The sequence below is a fragment of the Trichosurus vulpecula genome, chromosome 1 (genome assembly GCF_011100635.1).
Source record: "Trichosurus vulpecula isolate mTriVul1 chromosome 1, mTriVul1.pri, whole genome shotgun sequence".
In the NCBI taxonomy this organism is placed as follows: domain Eukaryota; kingdom Metazoa; phylum Chordata; class Mammalia; order Diprotodontia; family Phalangeridae; genus Trichosurus; species Trichosurus vulpecula.
The window spans coordinates 58,846,012-58,860,979 of NC_050573.1; the positions used below are offsets into that span (position 1 = coordinate 58,846,012).

The following is a 14,968-nucleotide window of genomic DNA, read 5'->3' on the forward strand; positions in this document are numbered from 1 at the left end:
CAGTTTCTTGGACCCCCATGACCTCTGGGGTCACAGCATCTTCAGGGTTCCCCCTCCCCCTCCTGGGTCAGTTCCTGCTAGGCTTTGTCTGGGAATGGGGAGCTCAGGGTGAGTAACTCCCTCCCCCATCTTCAGAGACCATCTTGGAGGGGGCAGAGGGAGGGACTTAGGCCTGAAGCAGGCTGGGGCCAAGGTCGGCCAAGCCTTCAATCCAACACCATTCAGAAGCTGTAGGCTGGGGGCACTTGCTGCCTGAGGGGCCAGAGAGCTCCATCCATCCTGCCCAGGATGTCTACTATGTGAGGCCTGTGGATCATTATCTGGCCTAGGCCCTGCTTACCCTGGAACACTTGGAAGGCCATGCTGAGGACAGCCACAACCGAGGCCAGCGCCAGGCACTTGTTGAGGGTGATCTCTCCCCAAGGCAGCTCGTCACTCATGGGCCCCAGGGTCCGGGGCTGTGGCTTTGCCTGGGGCTGGGACTGGGCCTTGGTTTTCTTCCTAGCTGGGGCACTCTTAGGAGCTGGGGAACCAACAACCAGGAGTTAGACAAAGTCACCCCCACCCCAAGAGGATCAGGAGCTGGGAAAGATCTTAGAGACTGTCTCATCCAGCTCCTTCATTTTACATATGCAGAAACTGAGGCTGAGAGCAGCTATGTTACTTGTTCAGGGTCACACAGCTAATAAGTGTCTGAGGCAAGATTTGAACTCAGGTCTTCTGACTCTAAGCCCAGTGAAGCAATTCAAGCTGAGGCCAGACTCGAGACTTGACACCGCCCCCAGCTTTGTTTCTCAGAGGCGGCCAGCCCTTTTCCAGACCCTCTAGCAGTCGAGTCTGGGGCACTGCCCGGCCTGTGGCCTCTGAGCCTCACCTGCGGCTGTCTTCCCTCTCTCCTTTGCTGGGCCCTCCGAGTGCTCCTTCATCTTCGAGGGCCTCCTGTCACCTTCCGAGGTCTTATACCGGGCCTGCTCTGGGGCCGGGCTCTGCTCCTCCTCAGCCAGCCCCTAGCCCGGGAAGAAGAGGCATGTGGCAAAGATTGATAACAATAATATGAAAACTGACATTTCCACAGTTTTAGATGTTATGTGTCACTCTGCAGACGTTGTATGTTGGCCCTTCAAGGACCTTGTATACCAGTCAATAAACATGTATAAAGTGCCTACTGTGTGCCAGGCACTGTACTACGTGCTGGGAGTGCAAATACAAAAACCAAAGACAGTCCCTGCCCTCAAGGAGGGCAGTCTAATGCGGGAGACAACAGACAAGAGGAAGCTGAAAAGCTGGGGGTGGGGGCAGGGGAATGGGGGAGAAGGCAGCGAACGAGTGTGGCCACACAGGAAACGAAGGGACGGCAGCCGTGCCCCCAAACCTCCACCATGGAGGAGTCTACGGCTGCATCCTCCAACTCAGGGCGGAGGGCACTGATGGTGGGGGTGGGGGTAGTGGGGGTGGTGCAAGCCACACTGGGTCTTGCCAGGTCTTCTACAGATCCTGTATCTCCATTTCAGGGCTGAGGAAAACAGGCCCACACAGGCTAAATGATATGGAGGCAGGATTTGAACCCAGGTCTCCAATTCTCTCTGGTCCTGAGCCCTGCGCCTGCCTGTAGCCAGCTCCCAGGACCCAGGCTAGGGAGACAGCCTCAGGACTCAGACCTAGCAGCAGAGTCCTGGGGGTGTCACACCCAATTGGCTCATGCCCAGGACTGAATTCACAACGGAAGGACAGGATGACTCAGGCCCCACCTCCCCCTGGATTCCCTCCAAGGCCTCTGGCCTCCCTGGGAATGTACTGATTCTGTGAATGGCTCCCAGGGTCCTGGGTTAACTCCCACCCCAGGCCCCTTTGAAGAGTTTTCTTTCTGGGGACTCCTTCTTCTATGCCATGGACATCCTTCCCTGACAGCGGATCCTGGCCCCTAGGGAAACCTCATTAAGGAAACCTGGGGTTCCAAACCCTGGGGCCTAGACCCACTTTGCTTCTTACCTGGCCCCCACCCCAAGATTAGCCCAGCCCTGGGGGTAAATGGCCACAGCCTCCAGGTGGGATACTCACTTTTTTCTACCATCACGGATTGCCTATAGGTAAGGGTCAAAGGGAATTAGGGGTCCTTATGGGGGGCTGGGTTAAGCAACCCTTTCACAGAACCACAGAAGGAAGGATTTTTAATGTTGGCAGGGACCATTGAGACCCTCTCTCCCAACCCACACCCCGAAAAGGAGCTCCTCCCATAACCTACAAGTGTTCGGCTCTCCTCTGCTTGAGGCCTACCATCAGAGGAAACCCACTGTCCAGGTGGGTGTCCATTTTGGGACAGCTCCTCTGAAGGGAAACAGACATTACCCCAACTTGACAGGTGGGGAAACTGAGGCCCAAGGGGGAAAGCGGACCCTTGACTCCAGGGCTCCTGATTCCTGGTGAAAGTTCTTCTCTGCAGTTTGAAGTTGCCCTTACTCATTGCTGGGAAGCCTGACTTCTCAGGAACTTGGAGGAAAAGCTTGTTAAAAAGGGAAAGTGAAGGGTACATGCATTTATTAATGACTGTTACTAAGCCTGGGCACTGTGCTAAAGGCTTTACAAATTTTATCTCTTTGGAGCCTCACTGGGAGGCTCCACCTGGGAGGCAGCTGCCATTATCATCCCAAACTGTACAATGGAGAAACCGAGGCAGGTGGGAGTGAGGCGACGTGCCCAGGGTACCAAAGCTAGTACGTGTTTGAGGCTGGATTTGAACTCAGGTCTCACTGACTCCAAGACCAGTGTTCTGGCCACTGGGCCGCCGGCTGCCCAAGAGCCACCAGCTACAAGGACTAGCAATGTTTTTTTCTTTTTTCACCAGACCTGAGATTTCCCTGGGGACGGGGCTCTTGCGGTGGGGCTTGTACAACATTGCAGTTGTCCCGGAGCACTGAGACAATGTGTCCGAGGCCTGAATCTCCTGGACGCCATGGCCAGCTTTCTTTCCTCCTCCACCCATAACAGCCTGCACTGACTCGGTGCCTTTTTTTCGTTCTAGAAAAGGGAAACTGAGGCCCAAAGTGGGGAAAGGGCTTGAGCAAGGTTACATAGGGACTTTGGGAGACAAGTCACATTCAAACTCAGGTCCTGTGACTCCACATTCAGTACATTGTTCTATGCACAGACCCAGTCCGTTATGCCCCATCTGAGTTCCTGCGTTTTCATGGGACACTTGGGGTTTCTGCCTGGAACACCCAGGTCTCTGTTCCATTCAATTCAATGAGCAGTTATTAAACAGCTGCTGCATGGAAGGCTGGGGGGGTTGGGCGCGCGTGGGCGGGGAGGTGCTACCTTCACTCCTTTCTAGCCTACACCAAGTAAACAGTACAATAATTTGAGTGGGGAGGGTGCTGAGCACTAGGGGAAAGGTCTGGAGGAGCTGACTGAGAGATTCTAAGAGGTGGAGGGAGGAGAGGAGGGCATTCCAGGAGTGGGACACAGCCTGGGCAAAGGCACCCAGGCAGGAGGTGGAATGCCAAGCAAGTAGGGCTGGTTTGGCTGGTATGGAGTCTAGATAAAAGAGAGTCATGTGGAATAAATCTGGAAAAGGAGTCTAGAGCCAGGTGGTGAAGGGCTTCCAGGGCCAAGCTAAGGGTCTCTTGGAGCCCCTGAAGCTGCTCTAATGGGGAGGGGCATGGGGCAGGCCTCCACTCCGGACGCTGTACGCTGTGGGGGGTGGGGGCAGGCTGCTTCAGCCAGGCCAGTGTCTGCAGTGTCCTTGGCTGCCACCTGGAGGCACATCTGCTCGGCCCCTCTCCAGGTGAGCTCGGTGCCCTTGGCCCAGGGGCTTTAAACACTGAAATAAACCCACACAGCCCGGCTTTTGTTTTCTCACCCAAAAGACCTTTCTGTGGGCTACATACCTGCTCCCGGCTGCTCGTTTCTTCTCTACTTTCTGCCTTCTCCCCACCTAGGGAGGACACAGATCTGGGTCACTGCAGAGCAAGGCTGCCTACCACCCAGGCCGGGCCGGCCCCCTGCAGTCCTCCTCTTCCTGCCCCACATCCCCTTCTCCATGCCACATTCAAGAATTGCTCTGTTCCAAGGACCAACAAAACCCTTTTCCTGACATAAAAAAGGGCAGCTGTCTGCCCACCACGTGGCCTGAGGCTGGTGATGCAGAGAAGTGAGACCAAAGGCTGGAAAGAGTCTGTAGAGGGCCTTGAATGCCAATCCCTCTGCAGAAGATGGTTCCAGTGGAGGTTTAACTAGATTGCCTGATGGGCATGTGGCCCACAAGATGGAGGACTCTGATCCTCACTACATCTCAGACCTCTCCAAAACAGGAATTATGCACAGGAGATGAGGCAAGTCTAGCTGCTTTCATGGCTTAGGACTCCCCAATAAGGTAAAAACCTGATGAACCTACGGCAGAGAAGGCTGATCCCTGACCCCTAATGTCCCCTCTGCCCCTGCTTACCACACTCTGGTAGTGCTGCACACACAGACCCACAGTGGAACTCAACTCTATCCCCTTACCCATAGTCCCTCCGCCCACATCCCCCACCCCCTCAGAAAACCACTCTGGCTGGGACCACAGTGCTCCACAGGGCATTGATACTCAGCTAGAGAACGGAAGAACAGGGAGGGGGCCTGCCTGAAGCAAACAAAGGTTTCAGCATCCAGCTGGGGCCATTTTTGTCCCCTGAAAAAGGCAGGGGCAGAGACTGAGCCTGGTGAAACATGAATTACCAAGAATGACAGGGGACTGAGATTGTTTTGAGGTCCAGCCCCCAGGGAAACTGCAATCAAAGAAGGAGGAATCAGTAAATGAGTAATAGAGGAATATTCAGAAAAAAAAGATTAAAATTACCAAAGATCTCAGGAGGAAGAAAATTCTGTTAAAGACCTTGAGCATAAGGAGATAAATAGGGAAGATATTGATAGGGAAGACATTGATAACAAAAAGGAATATGGCCTCCAGATCAGGTAAAAGAGTTCAGGCATCTATGAATAAATGTTGCAAGACAAAGGAAAATGAATAGACACCCGATGAAGCAGTGGATTCCCAAGAAAGCATGGAACCACAGAAGGATGTTGCCAAATGGTTTTAAAAGAGAATTAAGAAATCTGAAAGCAAAACTTATAGCCTGCAAAGAAGAAATAATTGGCAGAACAGAAAAATTTGAAGCTGAAGTCATACTAAAGAAAGAAAAGAGAGAATAACTGATTGGGAATACAAATACACAGAAGTGAAGGATAATCTTGAAGAAGAGAGGCAAGAAGCAATAACACTAAAAGGAAACATGATCTCCACACAAGCAAAACATATTGATCTCAAAGAAAGGATGCATAGAGACAACATAAGGATTCAGAAACCATACTACAAACTCCAATATAGGTGGTGGTTAAATTGAGCAATCACTGACAAACAGCAAATTCTGCAAGCAACCAGGCCTTCAAATATAAAGGAAAGGAAATGTGAATTACACAAGACTATTTGGCACCCACCAAAAACCTCGGGAGGTAATGGAATAGTGTGTTCTGAAGAGCAACCCAGAGTAACAGACCCTGAAAACCCGAGGCTAATCATTAATGAAAAAAGATAAAAAAGAAGCATTTGTAGCTTTCCTACAAAGAAAACCAGATCTGAATGAATTACTTGCTCTTCAAACACCCCAGACAACAGAAATACAAGAAAGGTAAACAAATACAGCAACCAAGGACAACAAAAGAACAATAGAAAGACCATTAAGAGATTTCTTTCTAAAAGTACAAGAGGAGACAAGGGTGAAAACAGAAGTCAAAAAGAAGAGATGGTGGAGAAACAGTCCTGAAACATTATGGACTACAATTCCCAACACCCTGCCTTCAAGTGAATCAGTGTTTTTGTAGGGCTAAATTATAGAAAGGGAGAGGGGAGAAATAAGATAGAGGGAACAAATGAAGTACCTTGATCAAGGCAGAGGTTAACAATGAAGGAAAAATAATTCAGATAATCTATCAGGAAGAAGAGATCCTACAGGAGAATGGTGAGGAGGCCAAGGGAAGGATCAAAACAGAGAGAAAGAAAGAGGGAAATCTTCCAGTACTGGGATAGGGTACCACTGATGAACACTACCCTGGAGGAAGAGAAGTATTCTATCTATGGGAGAGGGGAGTCTTAGAATGGGTTTGATCTGGGTTCAGTTTGCAGATATTTAGTCCTTAGAGACCACTCATCCTACCTCCGCAGAAAGGGAATCAGAGTCCCTGGGGACAACTGACATCAGGAAGAAATGGAAAACTTAGCTCCAGAGTGGAGATTTCATAGTAATTGGTAACAAAAAAATATCATAAAAGTTCACAATGAACTGCACAGAGACATAGGAAAATCTCTACCATGGGGCAGTATCATTTCTAACACCTGTAGGAGCTGACATTTCTAAGAATGAGGCACAATTTGAAAAGGGAACCAGATTGGGGGCAAGATCTACTAGGCAACAATATAGACACTTTGTGGTTGTTGTTCAGTTGTGCCCAGCTCTTTGTGACTCCATTTGTGGATTTCTAGGCAAAGATACTGCAGTGGTTTGCCAGTTCCTTCTGCAGCTTATTTTATAGATGAGGAACTAAGGCAATCAGGGTTGAGTGAATTGTCTGGGGTCACATAGCTAATAAGCGTCTGAAGCCATATTTGGACTCAGTTCTTCTGACTCCAGGCTCTATAAACTGTGCCACCTAGCTGCCCTATAGAAACTGTTTAGAAGAGAGCAAATAGGTATATTTAGAAACTTCAAATCCACAAGGAATACAGAAACTAAAGGACTTAATAAATATAAGGGCTTTGATATGAATCAAAGAATATTAGTCTAGAATAGACAGAAAGCAAGATATATAATGCAGAGGATGAGGGAAGTAAATCTTTTTCAGAAAAAGGTGCAGAAAATGAGATTTTAAAAACTAATGAACAAAACAAGTTGAAGGGGGGTGAAGGGGGGTTTTTCTTAACTGAGAATTTTTACTTAACTGAGGGGGGGGAAGGGGAAGAATTAAATAACTAGATAAATGGAAGAAAGAAAAGAAAAAGGAACTGATAGGTTAAGCAAAATTCTAAAACTAAGCAAAGGAAGGAGGGGAGGATGGAAAGGGAGGAATGGAATTGCTTTGAAATAGATTAAGCTAAAGTAATTGAAGAGACAAAGAACTGTGTTTACAGAGAAAGAGTGGGGAAAATCCTAATGCAGAAAAACACCAATATTAGAGACAAATGGAGGAAAATATAAACCTCTTATCACTTTAAATGTGAACGGACTGAATGATCCAATCAAATGAAAGAGTGCCGAATTGATTAACTCCATGGCTCTAAGGTCCCTTCCAACCCCACTCTGGATTTCATTATTCTGAGAGTCCAAGATTCTACATAAAGAAGCAGGTGCCAGAAAACTATAATGGAGGGAATGATTACAGCAAGTTTCTCTGATTTGAGAGAGGATTTGTGGTGTGATTCTACATAGCAAGGAGCTCAGAATACGGCTTCATTAACAAACACTTTTTAGGAATGAGTCTTTGATACAAAATAACAGCCCTCTGCCAATATGAAGTACCCCAAGTATCCAGGTACCTTTTGCCTCCTCCTCCAGAGATTCTTTCCTGGATGTTTCCATTGACATGGTCAGCTCCTCAATGGCCTCTGGGCAGCCCAGACCCCTGTCCATCACCTCAAAGTTCCCTGTTGCCATGCTGAGGCCAGGATCCTCAAAAAGCAGGAATTTATAGCTCAGAGGGGCATCGTATGCTTCTCACACAGACCCTTTCCTGTAAGGAAAGCTGGCTGTAAACAGGAAACACGAATTTAGTTACAAAATGGGGTTTTATTTTTAAAAACTGAAATTTACACGCAGCTTCTCTAGGAACATTTCTTCTGAGTAAAGAATAATCTTATGCCTAGTAGGACCCTCAGAACACTGGATATCAAAGGGGGACGGGGGTGGGGACTTAGAACACTGAGTGTTAGAGCTGGGAGGGCCCTTAGAACACAGGATGTCAGAGCTGGGAGGGCCCTTAGAACACAGAATGTCAGAGCTAGGAGGGCCCTTAGAACACAGAGTGTCAGAGCTAGGAGGGCCCTTAGAACACAGAGTGTCAGAGCTAGGAGGGCCCTTAGAACACAGAGTGTCAGAGCTAGGAGGGCCCTTAGAACACAGAGTGTCAGAGCTAGGAGGGCCCTTAGAACACAGAGTGTCAGAGCTAGGAGGGCCCTTAGAACACAGAATGTCAGAGCTGAGAGAGCCCTTAGAATGTAGAATGTCAGAGCTGGGAGGGCCCTTAGAACACAGAATGTCAGAGCTGGGAGGGCCCTTAGAACATAGAATAATTTTAATAGCTGCATCAATATTACACTTTAAGATCTGCAGAGTGCTTTACATATATTATTTTGTTTTACCCTCACCAACAACCCTGAGAAGTAGGTGTTATTATTATCCTCATTCTACAGGTGAGGAAACCAATGCAGGCAGGGGTCAAGTGACTTTCCCAAGGTCACACAGCTATTAAGTGCATGAGGCCAGATTTTAATTCAGGTAGAACATTATATATACAGTTAGACAAAGCCTCTGTGTTGGAAGATTCTGCTAAACTGCTTTTTAAATCTTTCCTTTAAAATCTTTTTTTTTTTTTTTACAAATGATGGTTTGCTGGGTAGTAGAGGGATGTATTTGGAAACAAATGTGATATAAGGTCATTAAAAACAACATATTTTCAAAAAGTGAGGGCTAGATTAGGTGATCTCTAAGGTCTCTCTCAGGGCCAACATCCTATGACTATGGACAGTTTATACCTGAAACTGACTACATGACCCTTGCCATCTACCTCCCTTCAAAGGGGAAGTGAAGTAATGGGATTTCTGTCCTACGCCAAATACAGAGTGCCCAGCACCACTGCCCTTGAGGGGGCAGCGACCTACCCTGCTCCTTGGACCTGGAGGGTGGTGGGTCATTCACCAAGAATTTTCCCTTCAACCTGATCCCACCTGAGCTTAGAAAGATGTTGGTCACGAGGGAAAAGGGTGCAGAGGAACAGACACTGAGTTGCCAGTGAAAGGAGAGATAAAGTGAGCATTAACCCTCCTGTTTCTCTAGTCCACAAAGTCAGCACATCGCCAGTGTTGGAAGGCAGTGATAACGATGCCTTGTGCCGGGCCAGCCCGTTTCTTCTTTTGAGGAGGGCTTTCCTAGCCTGCATCTCATTTCATTGCAGGAGGCAGAGACTGGGATTCCAATAAACAACGATAGGAGTACCCTCCCCCTTCTCTCCCACTAAGCCCCAGAATAATGGACTGGGGGTCAATAGCCCTGGCTCAGCCTCTTACAATGCATGTGACCTTGCCCAAGTGCCTTCCCTGCTCTGGGCCATAGTTTTCTTACCACAGGATTAGAGGCTCTATCAGGTTCTTCCGACTTTAAATTCTCAGCTCTTAAGTTGGGAGCCAGAAAGAGAAGCCGATAATAGTCCTCATTCTCCAGACCTCCCTAGGCCTTGAATGTCAAATGGGACAATGATGGTGAAGGGGCCTGACAAAAAGCAGAAGCTGGTAAGCTAGTGCTATCCCATTTCACAGATGAGGAGCTCTGAGGCCAAGAGAGGGAAAAGAGCCTGGATTGCCAGGCCAGGGCTCTTCCCATTCTTCCAGGCCACCTCTCCCACCGAGGATCTTTAGCCAAAGGCCAAATTACAGGGTCACCAGGGGCCAGCTCATAGCTGCCACCTTGGCTGAGGCCAAGCTCCAGTGTCCAACAGTGTCCTGACTTCATAGGCAGGGGTCTACAACATTCCTTCAAATCTCCAGGGTGCGTGAGTCCCTGAGACCCTCAGCTCCTCCTCAGCACCGTGGCCTTACTCCTAGGGCCAGGCCTCAGGGCCTCTGGAGGGCAAGGATCTTTGGACACTCCCCCATCCCCACACCAGTTTCTTAATACAGAATCAAAGGAAATATGGAGAAACTGACTGACCAAGTGATGCTGCCACCTCTATGACCTCATAGGTACAGAGGAACAGCAGAGAGTTGGAAACCATCTGAAGTCTCCCAGGGACTGTCTGGAGAAAGAAGCTGCTAAGGACAGTGTTTAAGAAGCACCAAATTATATAAACAAAATTATAAAAAACTTTTTATACAAATAAATCAGATTTAAATGATTGGAGATACATCAGTTGTTCATGAGTAGGCAGGGCCAATATAACAAAAATGACAATTTCACTTTAATTTATATATTCAATGCCATCCCAATTAAATTACCAAAAATTATTTTACTGAATCAGAAAAAATTCAGAGAAAGAACTGATACTTAGAAGTATGTGTGGAATGATTTTAAATATATGTACCTATTTGCATCTAATGGTAGCCATCTCTAGGGTGGGGTGGGGGTAAATTAAAGAAAGAAATGTCCATGATAATTTTCTTATATGTTTAAAACGAATAACAAGTTATGCATAACATAGTTGCAGTCTCATGTACAATCATCTTTTTTTATTATTCTGTGTTATGGAAATGCTTTTTTTTATTCCATAAATTAAAAACAAAATCAATCAGTGTGAGAAAGAAAGAAGCACCTAAACCATGGTGGACAGAGGGCTGGACTTGGGAGACAGGAAATCCGGGGTGTGAAGCCTGCTTTTTTAGTTGTGGGATCTTGGGCAAGTCACTTGATTTCAGTTTCCTTATCTCTAAAATGGGTATTATAATAACGGCATCTCTACTTATTGTTAAACACAAGAATAGATGAAAAATGCTTTGTCAACCTTAAGATGCTCTATAAATATTATCATTAGTCTTTCTTGTGATGCCAGAGGCCAACCAAGCCAAAAGGAGAGAAAGAAGAGCCGAGATTAATTATCGGATAAGAGACCTATAAAGAGTTCTCACAGCTGTGGGAAGAGCCCTGGACCTAGAGTTGCACCCCCGCCTTGAGCCCCTCCCCCCAATTCCTGTGTGAGGCTGGCAAGGGGCTTTCCTCTCCTGGTTCTGCTTGTGCCTCTGTAAAATGAGGCGCTGAACCAGATGACCTTTGAGGGCTTAGTGCCAACGTTCTGGGCCTGGTGTCGTGAAGTTCCTTTCAGACCTGGGGATCTGTGGGACTCAGAGCTGCTCCTCTGCTGCCTCTTGCCTCTCTGTGCTGACAGCCGCTTGCGCTGCCCCTCACCTCTTTACCCCACTGTTGGGGAGAAGCCTTCGTGAGCCCTCCTTCACCTCCACCACCTTTCTTAGCCTGCCTTGTAACAGTCCTGAGGGTTCAGGATAAGGGGCCAAGTTGCCTTGCTCCCCTTTACCATGGAGAAGGAAGGGTGGAGAGACCCTAACAGGTGACTTGGAGTGGGGAAATGGCCTTAATTCTCTTAATTTTGGTTAAATTGAGAAGGGGCAAGATTTTATAGAGCTGGAAGGAGCCACTGGGGTTATCGCCTCCCTGAAGAATGAATCTCCTCTACACCCTTCCTGACAAGAACTCATCTGGACTGTTTAAACACCTCTGGTGATGGGGAACTCACTATCTTTCATTGCTTGAGAGTTTTGCTTGTTAAGTTCCTTAGGTAGAACCTGCCTAGCTGGGGGATGGTTGGTGGTGGTAGATGGGGAAGGGGCAGGGACTGCGTAGACTTGGGAAGCTGGAAAACAGGATAGGCCTTGATTCTGAGAAGAGTTAGGGCTGGTTCTCAGCTCCCCATCTACAGCCAGCATGCTTTGCCTTTCAAGTCAGGGCCAGCGGGCATTGTGGGAGTTACTTCCACGACTTCTCTTCTCAGAATCAAGGCTTATCCTGTTTTCCAGCCTAAGTCCACCTTATGATCTATGCCCAGAAGTGCTGTCCAGCACTGGGTTAGTCTGACTTGGTGATTTAATCCTGGTGGCTCAGAGGGATCTTAAAAGAGAGGATATCTCAAAGCTGGAAGGCATCTCAGGAGTCACCTCTTTACAGGTAAGGAAACTGAGTCCCTGGGAGGAGACTTACCAAAAGTCAAACAGTGAGTGAGTGGCAAAGCCAAGGGAAGAACTTCGGCCCCCTACCTCCTAGGACATCAGGCACTCACAGAGTGTGGCAGCTAAAAGGGACTTTAGGGACAAAATAGTCCAAGCCCTTGGTTTTGCTGCTGAGAGAACTGAGGCCCAGAGAGGGTGAGTCATTTATCAGAGGCCAAACAGTGAGCCAGCAGCCCAGCTGGGCTTAGAACCTGACTCAGCCCTCAGACACCCTGGAGATAATCCCCCCAGGCACACTGTCACCTTTAAGGAAATGCCCCAGAAAGGGAAGATGTTCACAGAGCTGCCCCCACCGGGTGAATCAGTTCTTAAAGAGGGCCCATCTTGAAGAACTCCTCCCTCTAGCCACATGCAGAGAGAGGAACCTTTAACCTAAAACTTTCCAGAAGACTTGAGGAGGACCGGAAACACAAGCCTTTCAGTGCTGCTGGCTAGTAAGAAAGCACCTCCCCAGATAACCTCAAGTCTGTCCAATTACAGTTGTCGGGCCTGGACAGCATGAAGCCCAGTCGAACCTGGCCAGTGAGAGCATGGACAAGCCATGCAGAATCAGGGGCTCCATGGGGGTGAAAAGAAGGCATATGCCCACATGCTTTTCCACCAGAGGAGTCTGGGGGGGTCAGAAAGCAGGAAAGGCCCACCCTTACCTGGGGGTAGTGGGTTCCCGTCCTGTGTGCTAGCCTTGGGGGCTGAGTGTCTCTTCTTACTCTGCTTCTAGGGCAGGACCGGTGAAGGACAGCAACAGGTGGTCAGCTCAGATGGGACTAAATCCGGACCAATCCCCGCAGGCCACGGCAAGCATAGTGTTCACCCTGGGAGGGGGAGTGCAGAGACTGACATTAGGATCTGCCAGGCCCTCCGAGGAGGAGGAGGAGGAGGCAGCTGTTGTAGGCTGGAGGAAAGACACCAGCTTATCTCCTTCTCTGTCCAACTGGCTGAGGGAGTGTCAGTGGAGAGGAATGAGGGGGCTGGCAGCCAGGCAACGGGCAGAGGGTGGCCCATGTGGCCCCAATCAGGCCAATCACTTCCCATCCTACCCAGTGCATGGCAGCACAGTGATTTTGTTGGTGTGGGGCCCAACGCTGCCACCATGCTTTAGTTGCGGGGTCCTTGTAACCAACACAATGATGAGCTTTTCTTCATTCACTGAGACAGAGCCTCTGTCAAGACCTAGAGTCCATCTCAAAGACAGTTTTGAAGGTTTCCTCTGTGTCTTGGGGAGACACTACAGGGAGAGTTTATTGGAGGCTACCCCCTATTTAATAATAACAACAACTCATATTTCCATGAAAAATTATGGTAAAACATAGGCCAAAGAATATTACAGTGGGCAGAGATCTAAGGGGCTGTCTGATTCAGTCCTTTGACGTCACAGATGGGAAAGCTGAGGCCCAGATCTCAGGTCACAGAGAGGATCTGGGAAAGGCAATGTGGTAGAAAAGAAAGGACCCTGGATTTGGAGTCAAAAGATTTCTTTGAGCTTTAGGGGCCTCATTCTGTCTTTGAATACCAAATGATCATTAGCCCAGGGCCTCACCCACAGTAAGAACCTCATGTTTCTTGGTGTGAAATAAAGATGCCAATCATATTTACACCTACCTCACAGGAGTACTGAGAAGAAAATGCTTTGTAAGCCTTAAAACGCTTCAGAAATTGGAATGATTATTATAACTGAACCAGGCCAGGTCCCTTTCCGCTAAGGTCCCACCACTGACAGCACACCAGCAGACACCTTGGGGTAGCTTTGCCAGCCCTTGGTCCCAGGGGATGGGGGAAGAAAAGAGTGAATAAGAATGACTCAGGCCTTTGCAGATGAATCATTCACCTTTAGCAATGCAATCTGCCCACTGCTACCTCCTTTCTTTCTGTTCGCCCCCTCTCTGTCTTTGTCTTTCTTATCTTCATTTTGTCTCTCTCTCCTCTGTGTCTCTTTTTCCTCTCTTGTCTCTGTCTCTTCTCCCTCTCTCCCTTATCTCTCTCTGTCTCTGAGTCTCTCTGTTTCTGTTTCTCTTTGTCTCTCTGTTTCTGTCTTTGTCTGTCTCAGAATATTTAGGAATAAGAGTGAGCTACGCATTGTGGGAGAGGCGAACAGTGAAGACATGGAAGAGTTTAGCCTGGTTGGAGCAATTCATCTTCTACACTGCTGCCCATCTTTAAAACATAGGTCTGACCACGTCATTTCCCTGTTCAAGCAATTTTCATCTCTAGGATAAAATACCAATGTTTCAGCTTAGCATTTAAAGCCCCTGACAATGTGGCTCCAGGCTGCCTTTCCAGATTTATTCTCGTTACTCCCCTTTGCACACTCTACAATGCTGTCAAACTGGCTTATTTTGCTGTTCCTCAAATTTGACATTCTATTTTCCCACCTCCATGCCTTTACATAGGCAATCTTCCATGCCTAGAATGCCCTCCCCAAAACCCGAACTTTCTTCAAGGTTCTACTTAGGGATCTCCTGTTACCAGAAGCCTTTCCTAACTCCTCTGGCTGTTAAAGCTCTCCCTTTCTAAAACAACCTTGTTCAGACTTAGTTGTTGACATGTTGTACCCTTCAGTGGAATGTAACCTTATCAAAGGTAAGACAACATTTTAGTTTTTTCTCCTCATATTCCCAGGACTTTACGCAAATGGAGAGGAGGTTCGGTAGCAGTTGGGAAATATGACAGCACTTTGAACAGTCTCCAGCTGTCCAATTCTACAAAAGATCATTTTTTTTAGGATAAACATTCTCCCTCTGATGCTACAGAACTACTAATTTTGGAAACGTATCATGACAGCCCAGTGAGTTGGCCTCTACCAATTACCAGTGCTGACCCTCCATCAGAAAGGGCACAAAAAGTCTTTCTGTGAACACAGCAGCATGGAAGCTGACAGAAGCTCCTGGCCCTCTCACACACACTCCAGCAGTGATCTAAAAAGGGCACCAGATCGAATAACCATCCTGAAATCCCAAGCAGTTAAGTTCCTCCACCCAGCTCAGGGCTGTACCATGA

The 14,968-nt window shown here is 47.9% G+C and overlaps 1 protein-coding gene across 8 annotated transcripts in view; it reads right to left on the reverse strand.

Annotated features, from left to right (window-relative positions):
- Nucleotides 1–14,968, reverse strand: part of JSRP1 (junctional sarcoplasmic reticulum protein 1) — a 73,061-nt gene that overhangs the window by 2,214 nt on the left and 55,879 nt on the right. For all 8 annotated transcript variants that reach the window (XM_036742398.1, XM_036742397.1, XM_036742395.1 and 5 more), the window contains 5 exons: nt 12,622–12,786; nt 7,565–7,774; nt 3,885–3,931; nt 875–1,007; nt 341–523 (listed from right to left, as the gene is read on the reverse strand). In XM_036742398.1, coding sequence (XP_036598293.1) covers nt 341–523; nt 875–1,007; nt 3,885–3,931; nt 7,565–7,682 — 481 coding nt within the window. In that variant the 5' untranslated portion in view covers nt 7,683–7,774; nt 12,622–12,786. The remainder of the gene's footprint in view (nt 1–340; nt 524–874; nt 1,008–3,884; nt 3,932–7,564; nt 7,775–12,621; nt 12,787–14,968) is intronic.